A 22,028-nucleotide genomic window follows, 5' to 3' on the forward strand; every position below is an offset into this window, starting at 1 on the left:
TTATGGTCAACATCATTTACAACCAAACTGAGACATGAAATCCACTGTATTATCAATATTAAATAACCACTACCATCTACCTCCTCACCATGTAAGTTCCATGAGAGTTAGTATTAGTTTTTCATTCTATAATTTTTATCTGGCTTGCAGTTGGCTCTCAAGAAAAATATGTTGATAAATGAATGAATAAATTAATAAGCTTTCTAAAAGGAAAACTAATCCAAAAAGTGGATCTAAAAATGTATTAACTTCCCAAAAAGTAAACAAAGGAGATCTATTCCAGAAGGATTCACTTGGCCACCAAAGTTAACTGAAGAAACAAATGAGTCTTAATAGTACAATTACAGTATTCTTTTCAACAAAGTACTTGCTCCTTTTCCATTTTGCCCTTTCCCTGAAATCTCTCAACAGGTTACTCTTTGTTTCCCTAGATTCCTTATGCATAAGAAACTTCTACAACAACTCCTCTGTTCATTTTTCTAGAAACACCAAGCAAATGTTCAAAGAGATCAAATCAAGTTCACTATCGTAAGATCATAAAAAGGCCATCAGCAAATATACACATTAGGCTCTTATAAGTTAGTATCAGTATTACTTTATAAAATGAACTCAAAAACAATCCCAATAATTCACCATGCTTTTCAGTATTTTCATTTTCTTTGGATGCAGCTGCTCTCTAACTCATTTCAAAATATAAAATCTCACATTTACCAAAATAGCAGCTTCTAGCAATCTTACATTGATTAAATCAAAACATTCCTTTTACTGCTGCTTTATTCAATATTATTTTCTACACTGTTTCTCTAAAATCTAGGTAAAAAGTACTAAAACAATATTATGTTAATTCAAATATTGAGGCTGAAGGAACTTGCTCACCTAATCCGTTCTTTTCTTCACATTTTTAATGTTTACAATTTAACACTTCAAATGTCTATGCTAAGTTCAAAGTTACCAAATTAAAACTGCAAACTCATTTACATCCTTTTCCTACTTATTATTTAAACATTGGAACTAAAGCATTTTAAAACTATTTTACTTATCAAGTCAAAACTAGTATTTTATGAAGTATCACCATTTAGCTTATGTATCATAGACAATACAAAGCACCAGCCTATTATATAAATGCACCTGGTTCTCTCCATACAGTTTTTCTTTAAATTCACTAAAGTGAAATATCTAACTCAAAAACTACAAGAAAAGTATGGATTTAATAAACAGATGGACTTACTGAAAAAATCTTTAAAGACGTTTAACCAATCCATTTTGAATAAAAATCCCGTGTTCTCTTTTGTCAGTCTGTTAACACAGCTCAGGATAATTTCAGTGAGCTTCCTGGTCTGTTCTGCAACACTGAAACTCCCCACACCCAATCCATGTGACTTGGCCCACACCCAGGGAATAGAAAGCCTTTCTGAGGCTTCTCTCCTTCCAAAACTCTTTCCCCTCTGAACTAAAACAGAACCTGTAAAACAAGTATATCATCATGGCCACAAATGTTACCTTATTATTCAGCCTTATTTTGGAAGAAGCTTTAAAGCATGTATTTTCAGTAGTTGAAAATATATTCATGCATTCACGCTTTCCTTTGTTTTCTCCTTTTCTTTCTTAACTTTCAAACAAGCATAATCATTGTCAAACAAAACCATTAACTACATGGGACATTTAAGTTACCAAAAAGGGGGTTAGAAATACAGAGAGAAGGCAATCTGATACAAAAGGTGGATATACATCATTATATAGGAGAACTAAAAATCATTAACATAAAACAAATGCTTTCAAGTACCCTGCAATATAGGCAGCAATAAATGTAATATAGTAATAAAGTTAACAGAGATATCCTAGAACTTAAAGTCTTGCCAAAATTATCTTAATAATATCAGAAAATAGTATACAAGGTTTCCCAGGAGTGTTAACAAATAATAAAAATTCTATCTAGTTAGGCTTTTTATACACATATATAAAATTGTTTTTTTTTTAATGTCTATTTATTGAGAGAGAGAGAGCATGAGCAGGGAAGGGGCAGAGAGAGAGGAAGAGAGAGAATCCCATGCAAGCTCCACACTGTCAGCACAGAGCCCCATGCAGGACTGGAACTCATGAAACAGGAGATCATGATCTGAACTGAAATCAAGAATCGGACACTCAACAGACCGAGCCACCCAGGTGCCCCTATCTAGTTGGGCTTTATAAATGTATATGCAATAGTATCTAAAAGTGGGATATTTTTCTTCTTTGCTCTATGATATTAAGGTTTTTCGCAATCTTTTGTTTACGCATTTGCTCTAGTTCCAGGATACCAGTATCCTTTAAAAAGGAACAAAAAAGTCTATCTAGGTGTAGCCCTAGTCCTTTCTGTGTCTTCATCACTATGAGGCATACTTTCTTGATAGAAGTTACCTTAATTTTCCCCAATACTTCTGATCTACATGCTTTAAGTAAGTGTCCAATATTTACAAAATCAGAAGTATTCCTGATTCTAACTCTGGTGTCTTCAGCTAGTCAAGGAAAGTCTTCTGATTTGTCTTCCACTTAAAAAACGAATACTAAAAACTAATAAGGGTGCCTGGGTGGCTCAGTCAGTTGAGTGTCCGACTCCTGATTTCTGCTCAAGTCATGATCTCATGGTTCCTGAGTTCCAGCCCCACATGGGGCTCTGCGCATGGGATCAAGCCCTGTACTGGGCTCTGCACAGAGTGTGGAGCCTGCTTGAGACTGACTCCCCCCCGCCCCTCTCTCTCTCACTCCCCACCCCTGCTTGTGCTCTCTAAAATTAAAAAAAAAAAACCTTAATTAAAAAAAAACTAATAATAATGGTCTCATTTGTAAAACCTTAAAATCATAATAAAAGGTAACCTCAGATACACAGTTAAAAGTTACGGTGAAAATTCAGATTAATAACTCGTTATTAAACTACCTTTAGAATACTAGAAATGTTATTATCACACAAACCAATATTCTAACATTTTATATTTACTTTGAGTTATACTATATTTTACTTTTTGCTATTTGTCTTCTATTGCTGATAACTGAAAGAACACTCTAGTCTAGAATAACAATGTTTAACAAGAAATAAAATACAAAGCAGTTAGTCAATAATATTTCATATTTGTTAATCATGCCACATTATTCCCAAAGTATCTCTGCAAGGAAAAATTTTACTTTCTCTTCTACATATAGACAAAGAACCACTAAGTAACAGCATGTTTGCCTGAATACCAAAAATGAAATTCTGTCCCTCCCAATTCCTTCCTGTCAGCCAAGGAGAGTTTAAATTAAAAGAAAAAAGAGGCCAGTCCTCATCTGTGCATATTTCCTTCCTATCAGCTCAGCCAAGCCCAGTGTGAAATGGGTTCCATTATCTCTGGTCCTAATGGAGGGCTAGTAAAAACAAACTACAGTTAGAGGCAAAAAAGAAAAACAAAATAGGAAAGACATCAGTTTGGTATATGCTAATCTACAGTAATGATTCACAATTTAAAACTCTCATCAAATGGAAGAATAAAATGATGGTTTGTTTTTGAGAACAAAATTCAAAATGTAAGCTATTAAAGGTTAAAATACAGCAATATGCCAAGTTAAATAAGTTGCCTTAACGCCATGGAAGCAATTCTAAATCTCCCTCATTTATCCTTGTCTCACTTAAATGCAGAATCTACCTACACTCCAACAGGCACTCATGGTTCAAGGAGTACAGGCTAGAAGTCAGTTCTGCTATTTAGCACCACTCTGGTTTGGCCCTTGAACATCAGCTAGATTTATAGAAAATACCCACTAACACTTATGACCTTTAACAGTCTTCTGACTTGAATACCTGCTACAAGCCAAACTTACCTGGCCTACCTGAAATTCTAGTCCTGGTCTTCTCTGGTCAATTCTGCCCAATGCTGACAAAATTCTGTACAAAAAACCAAGCTCTAGCATCCATTTAAAAGAAAGTATTGTTGGGGTGCCTGGGTGACTCAGTCAGTTAAGCATCCGACTTAGGCTCATGTCATGATCTCGTTCATGGTTTGTGAGTTCAAGCCTCGCGTTGGGCTCTGTGCTGACAGCTCGGAGCCTGGAGCCTGCTTCAGATTCTGTGTCTCCCTCTCTCTCTGTCCCTCCCCCGTTCATGCTCTTGTCTCTCTTTCAAAAATAAATATAAATTAAAAGAAACTATTAAAAAAAAAAAAAGTATTGTTGGTGTTTTAATACAAAATAACTTACCTAAGGTATCCTTTAGGTTTTTTACAATAGATGCTTTCCGAGCACTGTTTTTCCTTTCCACATAGTTAGAAGGCACAAAACCCGTTTTATTCATGGAGTTTCGAACTCGCCACCAGGATTTAGAGTCATCCAGAAGCCATAATCTCTCATTCTTCTTAATGTCCAGCTCTTGTTCTTGTTGGGCCACATAATCAAACTTGGCTATTACCACCACTTCTTCTGCCATCTTTCAGCAGCTTCAGCACTGTAACCACATAGAAAACATTTTTTATGAGGTTTAATTAATTAGTAGTAGTATACATGCTTTTCAAATGAGATACACCAAAACCCTAAGAGCCCTGAAAGGATTAAAGGAAAAATACGAAAAAACACAAAAAAAACAGGCAATACTAATACTAATCAAAACAAAACTAGTGTAGCTATATTAATAACACACAAAAGGACTTTAAGGCAAACCATTACCAGTAATAAAGAAGTTCACTACAAAAACTAGTTCAATACATAATAGAAGATGTTATGAAATATATTTAACAGCTAAACTTATATGTACCTATTAACATAGTTCCAAAATAGATTGATAGAACCACAGGAAAAGTAGACAACTCCATTATCACAGAGGACATACTTAAGTTTTAACATACTTTAACATACTTTAACATACATAAGTTTTAACATACTTATCTCGGTATAAATCAAGGAGACAAAAAAAATTAGTAAGGCTAGGTAAGAACTGACATCAAGGGGTGGCGGGGTGGCTGGGTGGCTAAGTGGTTAAGCACCAGACTCTTGATTTCAGCTCAGGTCACAGTCTCACAGCTTGTGGGATGGAGCCCCGTGAGGGGATCCATGCTTGATAGCGCAGGGCCTGCTTCCTATTTTCTCTCTCCCTCTGCCTCTTCCCTGCCTGTACATGTGCACTGTCTCTCTCTCTCTCAAAATAAATAAACTTAAAAAAAAAAAAAAAAGAACTGGCAGCAAAACCATTAATCTGATCTAATAAACATACACATATATTACTTCCAAAGATAATACAAATGGAATAAACATACAAATTGATCAAATGTTAGGCAATAGAGAAAGTCCCAGTAACTTTCAAGTACTTGGTATCCTACAACCATAACAAAAAGAGCTTTTTAAAAACCTCCTGTTTGGCGGGAACCTTCTTGCACTGTTGGTGGGAATGCAAATTGGTGCAGCCGCTCTGGAAAGCAGTGTGGAGGTTCCTCAGAAAATTAAAAATAGATATACCCTATGACCCAGCAATAGCACTGCTAGGAATTTACCCAAGGGATACAGGAGTACTGATGCATAGGGGCACTTGTACCCCAATGTTTACAGCAGCACTCTCAACAATAGCCAAATTATGGAAAGAGCCTAAATGTCCATCAACTGATGAATGGATAAGAAATTGTGGTTTATATACACAATGGAGTACTACGTGGCGATGAGAAAGAATGAAATATGGCCCTTTGTAGCAACGTGGATGGAACTGGAGAGTGTGATGCTAAGTGAAATAAGCCATACAGAGAAGGACAGATACCATATGGTTTCACTCTTATGTGGATCCTGAGAAACTTAACAGAAACCCATGGGGGAGGGGAAGGAAAAAAAAAAAAAAAAGAGGTTAGAGTGGGAGAGAGCCAAAGCATAAGAGACTGTTAAAAACTGAGAACAAACTGAGGGTTGATGGGGGGTGGGAGGGACGGGAGGGTGGGTGATGGGTATTGAGGAGGGCACCTTTTGGGATGAGCACTGGGTGTTGTATGGAAACCAATTTGACAATAAATTTCATATATTGAAATAAATAAATAAATAAATAAATAAATAAATAAATAAATAAATAAAGCTAAAAAAATAAAAAATAAAAAATAAAAAAAAAACCAAAAACCTCCTGTTTGGAAACTTCTAAAACTTTATGAGTCAAAGAAGAAATTATAATAGAATTGTGAAAATATTTAGAGAAGTAAAGTAATAAAAAGACTATATAGCCAATCTGTGGGATGCAGCAAAAGGACTATATATAGAGAAATCCTAGTTGTAAATAGTTACATCAGAAAAATCAGAAAATCTTAAATTAATGAACTGAGCATCTGTCTTAAGCAGTTAGAAAAGTAAAATGTAAAGTAGACAAAATGAAGTAATACAAATAAAAGTAGAATTTAATGAAACAGAAAACAATGATATAGGAGAAAGGCTCAATAGAATACAAAGGTAGTTCTTTGCTATGACTAAAAATGGACATAGTTTGGCAAGACTGATAAATGAATAAAGGAAAAACATACCCAAATACCAAGAATGAAAAGGGAGTCCTAATTATGGATGCTTCAGACATTCAAAACACCTGGCAATACTATAAGCAACTTTATTAATAAATCTGAAAACTAAAATGTGCAAATTTATAGAAAAATAAAAACTAAAAAGGTACTAGCATTCAATCTTAGTCATTAAGAAACCTTCCCATAATGAACATCCTGATGTTCATTAAAACCACACAGTTTTATAGGCAAGTTCTATTAAAATAAAAGGAATTGTAATTCCAATTTACACAAACTCTTTCAGAAAAAAGAAAGGAAATTTACAAGTCTAACTCACTCTTGAACTTACTAGTTCAGCTCCCTACTTTCTTCAGAGAGATCATCATACATAAAAAGCTATCTCTGGCTTAGCAAGCAAATAAATTCAGCTTTTGGGTTTGGATATTGAATAGCATTCTCCTTTCTCAACAATGAAGCAAGTTGTTCAATGTTCTCAAAGAAATGCATTTTAATCTAGAATTCAACATTCACTAGCATTCAAGTGTAGATAGTTTTGTGTTTATAAGGTAGATACTTTTTGGGGGGCAATGCAAGGCCTCAAAACCTACCATATATTCTTTGGAAAGAATGACTCAAGTATGTAAAGCAGTGAAATAACTAATAATGCTAAAATAAGAGGATGATGTGGTATTAAAAAAACAATGAACAGGGAGAAATCAGAAAAATCAATTTGTATTCCTGCAACTTTTCTGTATGAAATTACTTGACTTCCAAATAAGTTACAACCAAGTCTAAATAATTACTAGCACATGATGCAAAAATATACAGCAATGAGTGATAAATTTTCTGAGGCAATAAAAAGCAGAGGATTTTTTTTTTCGGGCATACTTAAGCACTGACTCTGATTCCTTCCCTGTGGGAACCTGCATGTGCGCACGTGCGCGCGCACACACACACATACACACACCCTTATAATTAATCTATAAATTTAATGAAATTTAATTGTAGGTCCCAGTGGAATTTATTTTGAAATGTGACAAACCAAGTTTAAAATTTACTTAGAAGAGTAATCATATAAAACCGGCAAATGATATTTTATTAAATTTAAGATTTGGTGTGATGGCGCTGTAGGTTGTATACCCAGAACTTTCTCATTTCCTCACAATATCTCAATTATCCTTCTACTAATTTTTTTTTTTTTCAACGTTTATTTATTTTTGGGACAGAGAGAGACAGAGCATGAACGGGGGAGGGGCAGAGAGAGAGGGAGACACAGAATCAGAAACAGGCTCCAGGCTCTGAGCCATCAGCCCAGAGCCCGACGCGGGGCTCGAACTCACGGACCGCGAGATCGTGACCTGGCTGAAGTCAGACGCTTAACCGACTGCGCCACCCAGGCGCCCCTCAATTATCCTTCTACTTGTCACCTCACTATTATTGTTTTAGCCATGCAATTGGGGAGGACTGACTCTAGCTTCAAAGCTGTATTTGGGTTAATCAAAGTCATTCCTTCCCATCAAAAGGATAATAATAAGGGAATTCTATAAACACTCCACACACATAAATTTGACAACTTAGAGGAAATGGACCAATTCTTCAAAAAATACAAATTATCAAAACACACTCATTATGAGCTATATAATTTGAATAGCCCCATAACTATTCAGGAAATTAAATTCATAATATAAAAACTTTACCCCCCAAAAGAAATCTTCAGGTCCAGATGACTTCACTCAAGAAATCTACCAATTATTTAAAAAACTTACACCAGTTCTACATTATCTCTTCTAGGAAATAATTAGGGAAATAATAGGAAATCTAGGAAATAATAGGGAGAAATATTTCCCAATTTATCTTTGAAGTTGGTATTACCCTGATGTCAAAACTGGACAACAGTATGAAAAAATGACCAACCAATATCCCTCATTAATATAGATGCAAATATCCTTAAAAAATATATAAGCAAGTGGAATTCAGCAGTATATAAAAAGAATTAATATGTCATGATCCAGTAGGGTTTTTTCCAGGGATACAAAGCTGGTTCAATATTCAAATATTAAACAGTATAATTCACATTAACAAGCCAAGAAAAATCATATGAGCATATTACTCAATGCAGAAAAAGCATCTGACAAATTCAATACCCATGATAAAAGTTCTCAGAAAAACAGAAATAGAAGGGAACTTCCTCAACGTGATAAATGGGATCTACAAAAAACCTACAGCTAACAACATACTTAATGGTTAAAGACAGATACCTTCCTCCTACAATCAAGAACAAGGTAAAGATATCCACTCTCACTACTCTTATTCAACAAAGTGTTGCAAGTTTTAGCCAGTTTAGCAAGGCAAGTAAAGGATATAAACAACACACAGATCAGAAAAGAAGAAATAAAACTCTCCTTATCTGCAGAGGACATGACTGATAACAAAGATTCTAAGAAAGCTACCAAAAAAACCCCAAAAAAACAAAAACAAAAAAAACTCCATCCCAGTACTAACTAGTGAATTCATCAAGGTCACAGGACACAAGATCAACATGCAAAAATCAACTGTATTTCTATATTCTATGAAGGAACACATGGACACCAAAATTAAAAATGCAATACCATTGGGGCGCCTGGGTGGCTCAGTCAGTTGAGCTTCAGATTTCGGCTCAGGTCATGATCTCACGGTCTGTGAGTTTGAGCCCCGCGTTGGGCTCTGTGCTGACAGCTCAGAGCCTGAAGCCTGCTTCAGATTCTGTCTCCCCCTCTCTCTCTGACCCTGCCCCATTCATGCTCTGTCTCTGTCTCAAAAATAAATAAACATTAAAAAAAAATTTTTTTTAATGTGATACCATTTATAATTACTAAAAATGGGAAAAAATGAAAGCGGTACAAAGCTAATAAAACATGAAGGAGACTATATGTTGAAAACTACAAAATGCAGATGAAAGAAATTAAAGAAAATCTAAAAGTGTTTTTGAAATGGAAGACACAGAGTAAGGACACTAATTTTTCCCAAATTGATACACAGGTTTACATAATTCTTATCAAAGTCCCAGCAAAATTTTTTTGCTTATATACACAGTATTATTCTATAATTTGGATGGAAGGGCAAAATAACTAGAATAAGCTAAAACATTTCTTTAAGTCAATATAAAATGATTTGGGGAAACTTATTATATAGATATAATAGTCAAGTTGTATAATACCAGCAAAGAAAGAGACACGTATAACAATGGAAAAGAGAGCCCAGAAACAGACCCATAACAAATACGCCCAACTGGATTTTGATCAGGTATAAAAAGTAATTCACTGGCTGGGGAATGGGGGGAGTTTTCTCAACAAATGTTGCTAAAGCAAAAGGACATCAATAGCGCAACCCCTGGCAAAAAAGTACAACACCTAATCTCACATCTTATACAAACACTAACTCAAAATGAATGACAACCTTAGATGTAAAACTATGAAATTTTAAGAAAAATATATCAGGATACAGAGCTAGGCAAAGAGTTCTTAGACTTGACACCACAAGCAAGATCCATAGAAGGAAAAACTGAATAATAGAAAAACAGAGGTAGAAAATGAACAAAAGACATGAAGAGACATTCACTGAAGAAGATATATAGATGGCAAATAAGGACATAAAAAGATGTTCATCATCATTAGCTCTTAAGAAAATGCAAATTAAAACCACATTGAAATGTCACACACACCTACCAGAATGGCTAAATTAGAACAGTAACACTACCAAATGTTGATAAAGATATGTTGAAACTGAATCACTCATACACTGCTGATGAGAATATGTTAAATGATATAGATGCTCTGAAAAACAGCTTGGCAGCTTCTTGTAAAATAAAACATGCAACTACCACACAACCAAGCAACTATACTCCAAGGCATTTATCCCAAAGAAATGAAGTCTTACATTCACACAAAAACTTTTACCTAAATACAAAACAACTTTATTTGTAATAGCCCCAAATGGTAAACCACTCAGATGTCCTTCAACAAGAGAATGGTTAAATAAACTGTGGTACATTCCATACCATGGAATATAATTCAGCAATAAAAAGGGGGAAAAAAATAACTGATATATGCAATAACCTGAATGTAACTCCAGGGAATTATGCTGAGTGACCAAAAAAACCCCCAAATTAACAAAAACCAAAACCCAAAAAACACCAATCCCAAAGTTACACACTGTGTAACTCCATTTATAGGATATTCTTGAAATGACAAATCTATAGCAATGGTGAAGAGATTAATGATTGCCTAGGGTTAAGAAGGGAATGGGAATTGGGAGGGAAGTGGGGTGGTTTTAAAAGAGCAACATCAGGGATTCTTGTGATGAAAATGTGTATCTTGACTATATAAATATTCATATCTTGAATGCTATACTGTACTATACTTTTGCCAGATGTCACCATTGGGAGAAACTAAGTAAAGGAGACACTGGATCTCTCAGTAAGCTGTAAGATTTCTTATGACTGCATATGGATCTATAATTATCTCAAAATTAAAAATTAAAAGTAAAATACATTGATTAGAGATAAAAAAGCAAAACAAAAAATATAGAAATAATATTTTCACACTCCTGATGTAAGGAAGTCTTTTATTACCATGATTCCAGTATTAGAAACTACAAAATGAAATTTAAACTTTTTTACAGCAAAGGACAGTACCTACTGCTGCTGTAACAGATTATCATAAACTTAGTGACTTAAATTACCTTACAGCTCTGGAGGTCAAAAGTATGAAATGGGTCTTATGAGCTAAAATCAAAGTGTCAGCAGAGTTGTGTTCTTTCTGGTGGCTGCAGGGGAAAATCTACTCCTTGCCATTTCCAGCTTCTAGAAGCTGCCTGCATTCCTTGGCTCATGACTGCACCACTCTGATCTTTAGTGTGATCCTCACATCTATTTTGCTCACTTTAACCTTTTTGCCTCCCTCTCATAAAGACTTTATAATTTACAGTGGCCCCATAAAGGTAATCCAAAATAATCTCCCCATCTCAAAATCCTTAACATATGCAAAGTCTCTTTAACTATATAAGGTGACATATTCGCAGGTTCTGGACATTAGAATGTGTACATCTTTCAGGAGCCTTTATTCTACCTACCACCAACATCAAAAAACCAAGTTAAGAAACTAAGTTTAAAAACTGGCAAAGAACAGGGGCGCCTGGGTGGCTCGGTTGGTTAAGCATCTGACTTCAGCTCAGGTCATGATCTCACAGTTTGTGAGTTCGAGCCCCGCGCCAGGCTCTGAGCTGTCAGCATGGAGCCTGAAGCCTACTTTGGATTCTGTGTTTCCCTCTCTCTCTCTTCCCCTGCTCCTCCACCACTCATACTCTGTCTCTCTCTCTCAAAAATAAACAATTTTTTTTAATTGGCAAAGAACAAAAAAGCAATTATGGAAAAGAAAGGAGTCAAAAAGTACTGTAAAAGATCCACTTGAATGTCCTTATATAAAGAAATGAAAACTAAAATTGAGGCATTAGTCTTTACCTATCAGAGTAACAGAAAATAGCCCAAGTTTATTCAAAGCTCCCCCGAATGTACAAAATATGCCTTCTACTACTTACTGGAATTGTAACTAAAAACTGATATAAAGGTTGTATCTTTTAATTATGGACATTTTCAACACATACATAGTAAGGAATAGTATAACGAACCCCCCACCTATCACCCAACTTCAATTATCAATATTCTGCCTTTGTGGTTTATTTATCCCCCCAATTTTTGGTGGGAGTGTGGAAATCCTATGATCTCACCTATAAGTACTAAGAGATAACACATACCCCATAAAAATTAGCAACTAATCAAGGGGCTTTTACCTTTTCTGCCATGGGCCTTCACCCCATAGCAAAAAGAAAGTTAAGTCTAGTAAAACCTATTACTCCTACTCAGAATAAGGTTTTAAATGCATAAAAATACAGAAGATTGCAAATACAATAAACTATATTGAAATTCAGCTATCAACATATTTTTTTTAAACTTGTGCCGTTAAAAATATAAGTGCTTCTCGGGGCGCCTGGGTGGTGCAGTCGGTTAAGCGTCCGACTTCAGCCAGGTCACGATCTCGCGGTCCGTGAGTTCGAGCCCCGCGTCAGGCTCTGAGCTGATGGCTCAGAGCCTGGAGCCTGTTTCCGATTCTGTGTCTCCCTCTCTCTCTGCCCCTCCCCCGTTCATGCTCTGTCTCTCTCTGTCCCAAAAATAAATAAACGTTGAAAAAAAAATATATATATATAAGTGCTTCTCTATTAAGTTTAAAAGCACCTCCAACAATTCTTTCATTTCATTCAGTTTTGCTAAGTGTATTTAAATAAAAAAAAAATTTATAGTTGGTTTGAACCAGGATCTAAACTAAGTCTGTATACTGCACTTTGGTTAATATGTTTTAAATCTCCTTAATCTATATAACACAGTTCTCTTTCCCCACTATTTCCATGCCATTTATTTGTTGAAGAACCTGGCTTCATTTGTTCTAGAGCACTTGCCACATTGTGGATTTGACTGAGGTGCATCCTCATGGTGTTCCTTTATCTTCCCTATCTCCTATAAATTGGTAATTTTATCTAGAGTCTTTACTCCCCTGACCCACCCCAGGTTCTATTATTGTTTTTGCAGGAATACTTCAGAGATACTCATGTGTACTTATTGGCATAAAACTAGAGGCACCCTATATCTGGTTGATGTTTAAAATGAATGGTGGATTCATAATATCAAACTGATTCACCTATCATCAAACTCCCCATCAAACCTTCACCTAATGGTTTTATCAGGCATTGATGATCACTGCCCAGATCTACTATCTCCAAAATGATGATTTGCTAGCTCAACCTGCTTTAGGAAACTGTGAATGTTTTACTAAGAACATTTATGATTACGCTAATACACAGACCCTAACACGAAAGACAGAATATATGCTTCTGTGTGGTTAGAACACCAACTGGATATAGTAGGAATATCTGCCCTTTGTCTTTGACATAAATCTTTCCAGTCATGTATCTTTTTAACTTGGTTATTACATTTTAGGTGCAAAAGTTTTCAAGAAAAACTTCACAATAATTGTCAAAATTTTAAATGCACATTTCTTTGAATCATCAACCTACATACTACAGGAAAAAATAATGCAAGTATTTAAAGTTATGTAGAATGTTTGCTGTTTCACTGCTATGAAAAATAAGGAATGAAATGTACACCAAGGGGCACCTGGCTGGCTCAGTCAGAAAAGCATGCAACTCTGGATCCTGGGATTGTAAATTTGAGCCTCACGTTATGTGTAGAGATTGCTTAAGGATAAAATCTTTAGGGGAGCCTGGCTGGCTCAGTTGGTTGGGTATCTGACTTCGGCTCAGGTCATGATCTCACAGTCCTTGAGTTCGAGCCCCGCGTGGGGTGGTGCTGACAGGTCTGAGTCTGGAGCCTGCTTCAGATTCTGTCTCCCTCTCTCTCTCTGCCCCTCCCCCACTCACGCTCTCTCAAAAATATATAAAAACATTTTTAAAAATTAAAAAAATAATAAAATAAAATAAAATAAAATAAAACCTTAAAAAAAAAAAAAGAAATGCACACCAAGAGTGTCTAAATTATAAAGTACTGGTATGGTAAAATGGCCAATAAATATTAAGTAAAAATGCAAATTCCAAAACAAGAGGATTATAATTCTACTTTGAAAAAAATTCCAATTACAGATGTTTGTATAGGCATTAAAAAGTTCTGGGAGGGGGAGGCCTGGATGCCCTTAGTCAGTTGAGCACTTTGGCTCAGGTCATGATCTCGCTGTTTGTAAATTTGAGCCCTACATCGGGCTCTCTGCTGTCAGTTTAGAGCCGGTTCCAGATCCTCCGTCCCCTCTTTCTGCCCCTCCCCTGCTCATGAGCCTGTGTGCTCTCTCTCTTCCTCTCTCTCTCTCAAAAATAAACAAAAAACAAAAGTTCTGGGAGGATATATTGCAAGCTGTAAAAGTGATAGCCTCAGTCAGTGAGTGGTAAGGTGGGTAAAACTTAGTCCGTACGCCACAGATCTGTGTGGTTTGAATACATATTACTTTATTTTTTCATGTTTTATTTATTTTTAAAGGAGAGAGTGCAAGCGGGGGAGGGGCAGAGAGAGATGGGGACAGAGGATCCAAAACAGGCTCTGTGCTGACAGCAGCAAGCCTGATGTGGGGCTCAAACTCTCAAGCCGTGAGATTATGACCTGAACCAAAGTCGGAGGCTCAACCAACTGAGCCACCCAGGCACTCCTACTTTATTTATTTATTTTTTAATGTACTATAAAAGATAAAACTAATGGAAAACTAGCTAATAGGAACTGGCAGCCAAAATACAAAGTAGGGGTGAGGAAAATTGGGAAAAGTATGACAGAAAAAGAAATGTAAGAGAAATAAGGGTATGAAGTAAATTTGCTTTATAGTAGAACCACAACTAACACCTAAGTAATTATAACATAAAGCAAAATAAAACAAAAACAAAAAAAGAAAACAGACAAAAACAAACAAAAACACTAATAAGTTAAATTTCCTCTGAAGATCATTTCTTCAGTTAGGTAAGAGGTAATTTGAATTTAGAATCCAGACAGTAGGAAAAACGATTTATCTTTAAATATGACAAAACTGGGGCGCCTGGGTGGCGCAGTCAGTTAAGCGTCCGACTTCAGCCAGGTCACGATCTTGCGGTCCGTGAGTTCCAGCCCCGCGTCAGGCTCTGAGCTGATGGCTCAGAGCCTGGAGCCTGTTTCCGATTCTGTGTTTCCCTCTCTCTCTGCTCCTCCCCCGTTCATGCTCTGTCTCTCTCTGTCCCAAAAATAAATAAACGTTGAAAAAAAAAAATTTAAATATGACAAAACATCATGATATTACACGTTTACACTACAAGAGGGATAGCTATTGAGGACAACTGAAAAAGCAAAGTAATGCTTCCTATCTCATGTGTACCTGGAGGCATAAACTAGGAGTAGAATGGGTAGAAACATTTGCACTATTTTAACAGCCATTTCTCTCTTGATCTCTTTTAGCCAAGCTTAGTTCAAATCATATAAATTGAATATAATGTGAAAACAGGGAGTAAATTCACAAACCACATTTACCAAACTAAATGTTTCACTGGAGAAGAGGCTGTTTCTCAATGAGAGGCCTTTCGTGGGGCACCTGAAGTTGGCTTGGGCACTAACTCTTATTAATTTCGGCTCAGGGCATGAGCTCACAGTTCATGGGATCCAGCCCTGTGTCAGGCTCTGTGCTGACAATGCAGAGCCTGTGTGGGATTCTCTTTCTGCCCCTCCCCTGCTCACATGTGCTCTCTCAAAATAAATAAAAAACTTAAAAAAAAAAAAAATAGGAGGAGCACCTGGGTGGCTCAGTCGGTTGAGCATCCGTCTTTGGCTCAGATCATGATCTCGCTGTCTGTGAGTTCAAGTCCCACACTGGGCTCTGTGCTGACAGCTTGGAGCCTGGAGCTTGTTTCAGATTCTGTGTCTCCCTCTCTCTCTCTGTCCCTCCCCCACTCATGCTCTGTCTCTCTCTCTCTCTGTTAAAAATAAACATTAGGGGCGCGTGGGTGGCGCAGTCGGTTAAGCGTCCGACTTCAGCCAGGTCACGATCTCGCGGTCCGTGGGTTCGAGCCCCGCGTCGGGCTCTGGGCTGATGGCTCAGAGCCTGGAGCCTGTTTCCGATTCTGTGTCTCCCTCTCTCTCTGCCCCTCCCCCGTTCATGCTCTGTCTCTCTCTGTCCCAAAAAAAATAAATAAACGTTGAAAAAAAAAATTAAAAAAAAAATTAAAAAAAAAAAATAAACATTAAAAAAAATTTTTTTTAAGTAAATACGTGGGTGAATATAGTAAGATTATTTTTTATCTTCTAAATTCTTTAAAACATGCATAGCTCTTGAGAAGGAATATTATAATACCATCATGGGGGTTCATATGTATAATTCATATGATAATTATTATATAAAGTGGGAAGGGCAACGGGACCTATTTGGTTGTAAGGTCTTATGTTCTTTTTTTTTTTTTTCCCCAGGGAACATTTTGCTTTTTATTTATTTTTTTTCAATATATGAAATTTATTGTCAAATTGGTTTCCATACAACACCCAGTGCTCATCCCAAAAGGTGCCCTCCTCAATACCCATCACCCAGTAAGGTCTTATGTTCTATTTGAAATGGTAAGATATAAATTCTAGATATAATATGAAAAGTCAAGTATACATACAATATTATAATCTTTAGGGCAATCACTAAAAAAATTGGACAAAGATATAACCAAAAACCAATAGATACAATAAAATGGATACTAAGAAAGTATTCAAATAATACAAAAGAAGACAAGAAAAACCTCCACAGTAAACAAATAATTAAACACAAATATATCAATAATTACACTAAATGGTCTTACACTAATTAAAAGACAGAGAGGTATTTAGATTCAATTAATAAAAGACTATTAGAACCCCATTTTAAATATGATAGCATAAAAGTAAAAGATCATGCAAACAGGAATCAAAAGAAAAGTAAAGCTGCTATATAAATATCTGAACAAGAAAAATTACTGGGTATAGAAACAAGAGGTAATGAGAAAAAGGTCAATTCACCAAAATGACACAACAATTTTAAATGTATATGTACTTAACAGAGTTGCAAAATACATAAAGCAAAAATTATTAAAACTGAAAGAAGTAAACAAATCCACTATCCTTGAAAACTACAACTACTCTCAGTAATTCACGGAACATGTATAAAAGCAGAAAAAAAAAGAAAAAAAAACAAGATTTAAACAATATCATCAACAAAGAGAATCTAACTGACTTACATAACACTATAGTTAACAGCAACATAAACATCTTTTCAAGGGCACATGGAATATTCACCAAGACAGATCATATTCTGGACACTAAAATAAACCTTAATGATTGTAAAAAGAATTGATATTGTACAGCATACATTCTATGACCATGACAGAATTAAACTAGAAACCAGTGACAGAAAGATAACTGGAAAATCTCTAAGTATTTGGAAATTAAACACTATACTTCTAAACAATTCATGTTATCAAAGAGGAAAACTCAAAGGAAATTAGTAAATATTTTGAACTAAATAAAACTGAAAACACAACATATAAAAAATTTTTAGATACAGCTAATAAAGTACTTACAAAGAAATTTATAGTATTGTCATTAATGTTAGAAAACAAGTCCCAAATCAATAATGTAAGTTTCTGCCTTAAAAAACTAGAAAAAGAGCATGTTAAACCCAGAGGAAACAAAAGGACATAATGAAGACCAGAAATCAGTGAAACTGAAATAGAAACTAGAGACAAACCATTGAAACCAAAAGATGTTCTCTGAAAACATCAAGAAAATTGATAACTCTCTAGCAAGAATGACCAAAAAGACAAATTACCAATGTAATGAAACATAAATGAAAGAAACCTAAAACTAAAAACATAATGAAATACTGTTGCTATGGTCTGAATGTTTGTGTCTCCCCAAAATTAATGTTGAAATCTTAACCTCCATAAGGTGACAGTTACTATGAAGCAGGGCCTTTGGGAGGTGATTAGGATAGAGCTCTCACGAAGGGGATTAGTACTTTTATAAAAGAAATCCAATACAACTCCCTAACCCCTTCTACCATGTGAGGATACAAGAAGCTTGCAACATGGAGGAGGGACTCACCTGACCATGCTGGCACCCTGATCTCAGACTTCCAGCTTCCAGACCTGCAAGCAGTAAGTTTCTGCTGTTTATAAGCCACCCGGCCTACCGTATTTTGTTATTATCAGCCCAAACATAATGATACAGAAAGTGGTACCAAGAATTGAGGGTACAGCTGTAACAAATACTTAAAGATGTGGGAGTGGCTTTCAAACTGGATAATGGACAGAATCTGGAAGTACAGGCTAGAAACATTCTACATTGCCATGAACAGACCATTAAGGGTAAATTCTTCTGAAGGCTCACAACTGGGAGACATGTAGGGAAAGCCTCAATCCTTTTAAGAGAATCCCTAAGTGGTCATGAACAGAATGTTGACTGAAATACAGTGTTAAAAAAGAGACAACGGGGGCACCTGGGTGGCTCAGTTGGTTGAGCACCTGACTTCAGCTCAGGTTATGATCTCGCGGTTCATGAGTTCAAGCCCCGCGTCGAGCTCTGTGCTGACAGCTCAGAGCCTGGAGCCTGCTTCGGATTCTGTGTCTCCCTCCCTCTGCCCCTTCCCAGCTCATGCTCTGTCTCTCTCTGTCTCTCAAAAAAAAAATAAACATTAAAAAAAAAATTAAAAAAAAAAAAAAAAAAAAAAAAGAGGGAGACAATAGACCGAAAATGGAGTCCCTCATACTAAGCCCCTTGTCAGAAAACTAAGACTCAATACCTAGCATAATTGCAGTTTCAGTCTCTCCCAGAAATGTAACCTTTAACCAGTCGATCTGAAATTACCTGGTCAGCACCAGTGAGGTAATCCACCCAAAAGACCCCTTCCATCCTCCACAGGAAGGTGGCCTCTTTGCTAGAAACATCCTTTTCCTGCCTTTCTCTACCAATAAAAGGCTTTAATTTTGTACAGCTCTTTGGAGTTCCTTTCTATCTGCTAGATGAGATGCTGCCCAATTCATGAATCATCAAATAAAGTCAGTAAGATCTTTACATTTACCCAGTCGAATTTGTTTTTTTAACAACAGTAAAGGCCAATCTGTAACATCTCAGACAGAAATAAGGTAAATGTTATTGGAAACTGGAGGAAAGGTGATCTTTGTTAGAAGATGGTAAGGCGCTTGGCTGAACTGTATTCACATCCTAGTGTTTTGTGGAAGGGTAGAACTTGTGAGGATGAAACTGGCTATCTGACTGAGGCCATTTCTATGCAAAGTGTTGAAATTGTGGCTTGGTTTCACTTGAGTGCTTACAGTAAAACATGAGAAGAAAAATATCTTAAAGATATAATTGTTAATCAAAAGGGAAGTTAATTTAAAAGGTAGAAATTCTCAGTCTGCTGTACTGCCAAAAAAAAAAAGAAAAACGAGCGAGAGAGAGAAAACACATTCAGAACAGAACACTACGAGTGTGGCAAGAGATTCTTTAATAGAGATTTGTAAAGGTGTGAACATGGGATTCAATCAGCCACCCCAGCAGGAAATAGCCAATATGAACTGGAAGGAGACAAAGATGAAAAAAGACTGTCAGTGTTCTTAGATTTAATAGGATGTGACATACAGATATGCCAGTGCAAATGTGAGATACTCTTCAAGACAAGGGAAGAAGGACCCAAAAGCTGATTCAGAGATCATTAAGGCCACCTCCTCCATCTCAAAAAAGAAGCCCATTACCTGGGTTTCAACAGGCTGGAAGACTGCCAGCCCGAAGTCATGGAGGCCAGGCCAGTAGAGCCATTGGCATGTTATTCCTTAAGGAGCACCGTGCCTCAGGCTGTGCCCAGAAAAGCCATGGACAAAAATATTTAAAAATTTAACATTTCTAATGGTGAAAATATTTGAACAGATACTTCACCAAAGAAGACAGAGGTTTCCCCCACTACCTGAAAGTACAGCATTCCTATGAAACCTTTCACAAGCAAAAATGACATACAATGTATCCCCGTCTTTCTGAAAGTTCAAGTCACACCATTTTGCTTTTACTAAAGAATATCTCATGTACTAAGCATCTGTTTTTGCCAACCGAAAGAAATCCAAAGAGGATTTTCGCTTTTACAAAAACTCATTACCATACTGATGTAGGTCTTTAAGTGGCATAATGTGAACTTTTGGAAAGAGGGGATAGTGTACAAGGATGACATATAAACTCATATGAAGATCCTCTGCATCATTAGTCATTACAGAAATGCAAATTAAAACCACAAAATGATATCATGACACAGCAAATTAAATGGCTTAAAAAGATAAGGGAGGTAATAGGAAAGGAAGAGAGGGGAAGGGAAGGAGGGGACATACAGAAGGGGGGGTGGGGAGAGAGGAGAGAGGAGAGGGGAGGGGAGAGAGGAGAGGAGAGGAGAGGAGAGGAGAGGAGAGGAGAGGAGAGGAGAGGAGAAGAGAGGAGAGGAGAGGAGAGGAGAGGAAACACAACAGTACCAGGTGTCAATAAGGATGCAGAGCAATGGGAACTCACACATTGCGCTTGTGGGGATGCAAAACAGTATAGCCACCTAAAGGGTAACAGTTTAGCAGCTTCTTATAAAGTTAAACATAGATTAACCATATACAATGTCCTTGAAACAGACACAAAATGCTATGTATGACATCCTGGACTACAAAGCGTGAGGGGGTGGGGCGCCTGGGTGGCTCAGTCGGTTAAGCTTCTGACTTCAGATCAGGTCATGATCTCACGGTTCCTGGGTTCAGGCCCCACACTGGGCTTTGTGCTGACAATTCAGAGCCTGGAGCCTGCTTCAGATTCTGTGTCTCCCTCTTTCTCTGCCCCTCCCCTGTTCGGTCTCTGTCTCTGTCTCTCAAAAATAAATGTTAAAAAAATTTTTAAATATATTAACAAAAAAAAGCATGAGGGGGTGAAAAACTGTTCTGTATTTAGATTGTGGCAGTGATTATATAACTGTGTCAAATCTCAACCACACTCTAAAAAGTGTGAATCTTCCTGAATGTAAACTAAAATATTTGGCAGAAAATATTCACTGCTCAGTCTGATACTTTAAATGGACTTGTTTATATTCACATATGATTCTGTATCATCATGCAATATACATTCACTAAGTTTTGCAGATCTTCAAATGTTGACATTTTATTATAAAATATCATTGCATTCATACAGCCTCTGGAATCTCCAGAGTAAAAATGGAAATTAACATCTCTGTATAATGAAAATAGTCTGGTCTTGTAGACTCTTTAAAAGGAATGTTAGGAACCTCTAGAGAATTGCTAATCTAAATATAGTAATAATAACATCAGGCCAAACACCTAAAAATATATTCTTCCCCAACCTACTTTTATACATTTATTGGGTATATTTATATATTAATGACACTAAATCTGTCAAATCATGTTACCAATCATATTGTGTGTGATATGTAAACTATGAGGAAGAGTACAGTTTGCTATGTATATAGGCCATGATAAATATGACCGTTTTTGGCAAGGCAATTGTTACATTCTGAGGAGAAGTATGGAATTAGCAAGTGATAGAAAAAAATTCTAAAAAGAAATCTCTCATGCTAATACAAATGCAATTTTAGACTCTCTTATAGTTTAACACATAACTTGACAATTTCCTGTTTCTGATAAAAATCAGCAGAGTGACAATACCCAAGTGACTAACTCCGGAAGTTTGGTTGGGTTACAGATCTTTCAGTAAACAATGAAGGGGGGAAAAAAAAATCCCCAAATACCTAACTTCAATATGCTGTAAGTAATGCAAAAAGACAAAGCAATTCATAAAATGATTTTATTCTATTCAATGTTTTAAGCCCTACTATCTTGTCAAGTAATTTTGATTGTTAAACACTCTTACAATGAAACAACACAGGTAAGAATCCCATCATGTGGACAATAAAAGATTATAGGCTAGTTTGAAATAAAGGCTCTTAAAAAAAAAAATCAGGACTTTTTCTTTTT

At 36.3% G+C, this 22,028-nt stretch overlaps 1 protein-coding gene across 6 annotated transcripts in view; it reads right to left on the reverse strand.

Annotated features, from left to right (window-relative positions):
- Positions 1 to 22,028, reverse strand: part of NCK1 (NCK adaptor protein 1) — a 93,345-nt gene that overhangs the window by 15,768 nt on the left and 55,549 nt on the right. For 5 of the 6 annotated variants that reach the window (XM_045503539.1, XM_045503540.1, XM_045503541.1 and 2 more), the window contains exon 2: positions 4,207 to 4,450. In XM_045503539.1, the coding sequence (XP_045359495.1) occupies positions 4,207 to 4,432 (226 nt within the window). In that variant the 5' untranslated portion in view covers positions 4,433 to 4,450. Of the gene's footprint in view, positions 1 to 1,228; positions 1,409 to 4,206; positions 4,451 to 22,028 lie in introns of those variants that run through there. The other variant, XM_045503545.1, reaches the window with a different exon arrangement.

Source organism: Leopardus geoffroyi, chromosome C2 (genome assembly GCF_018350155.1).
Source record: "Leopardus geoffroyi isolate Oge1 chromosome C2, O.geoffroyi_Oge1_pat1.0, whole genome shotgun sequence".
Classification (NCBI taxonomy): Eukaryota; Metazoa; Chordata; class Mammalia; order Carnivora; family Felidae; genus Leopardus; species Leopardus geoffroyi.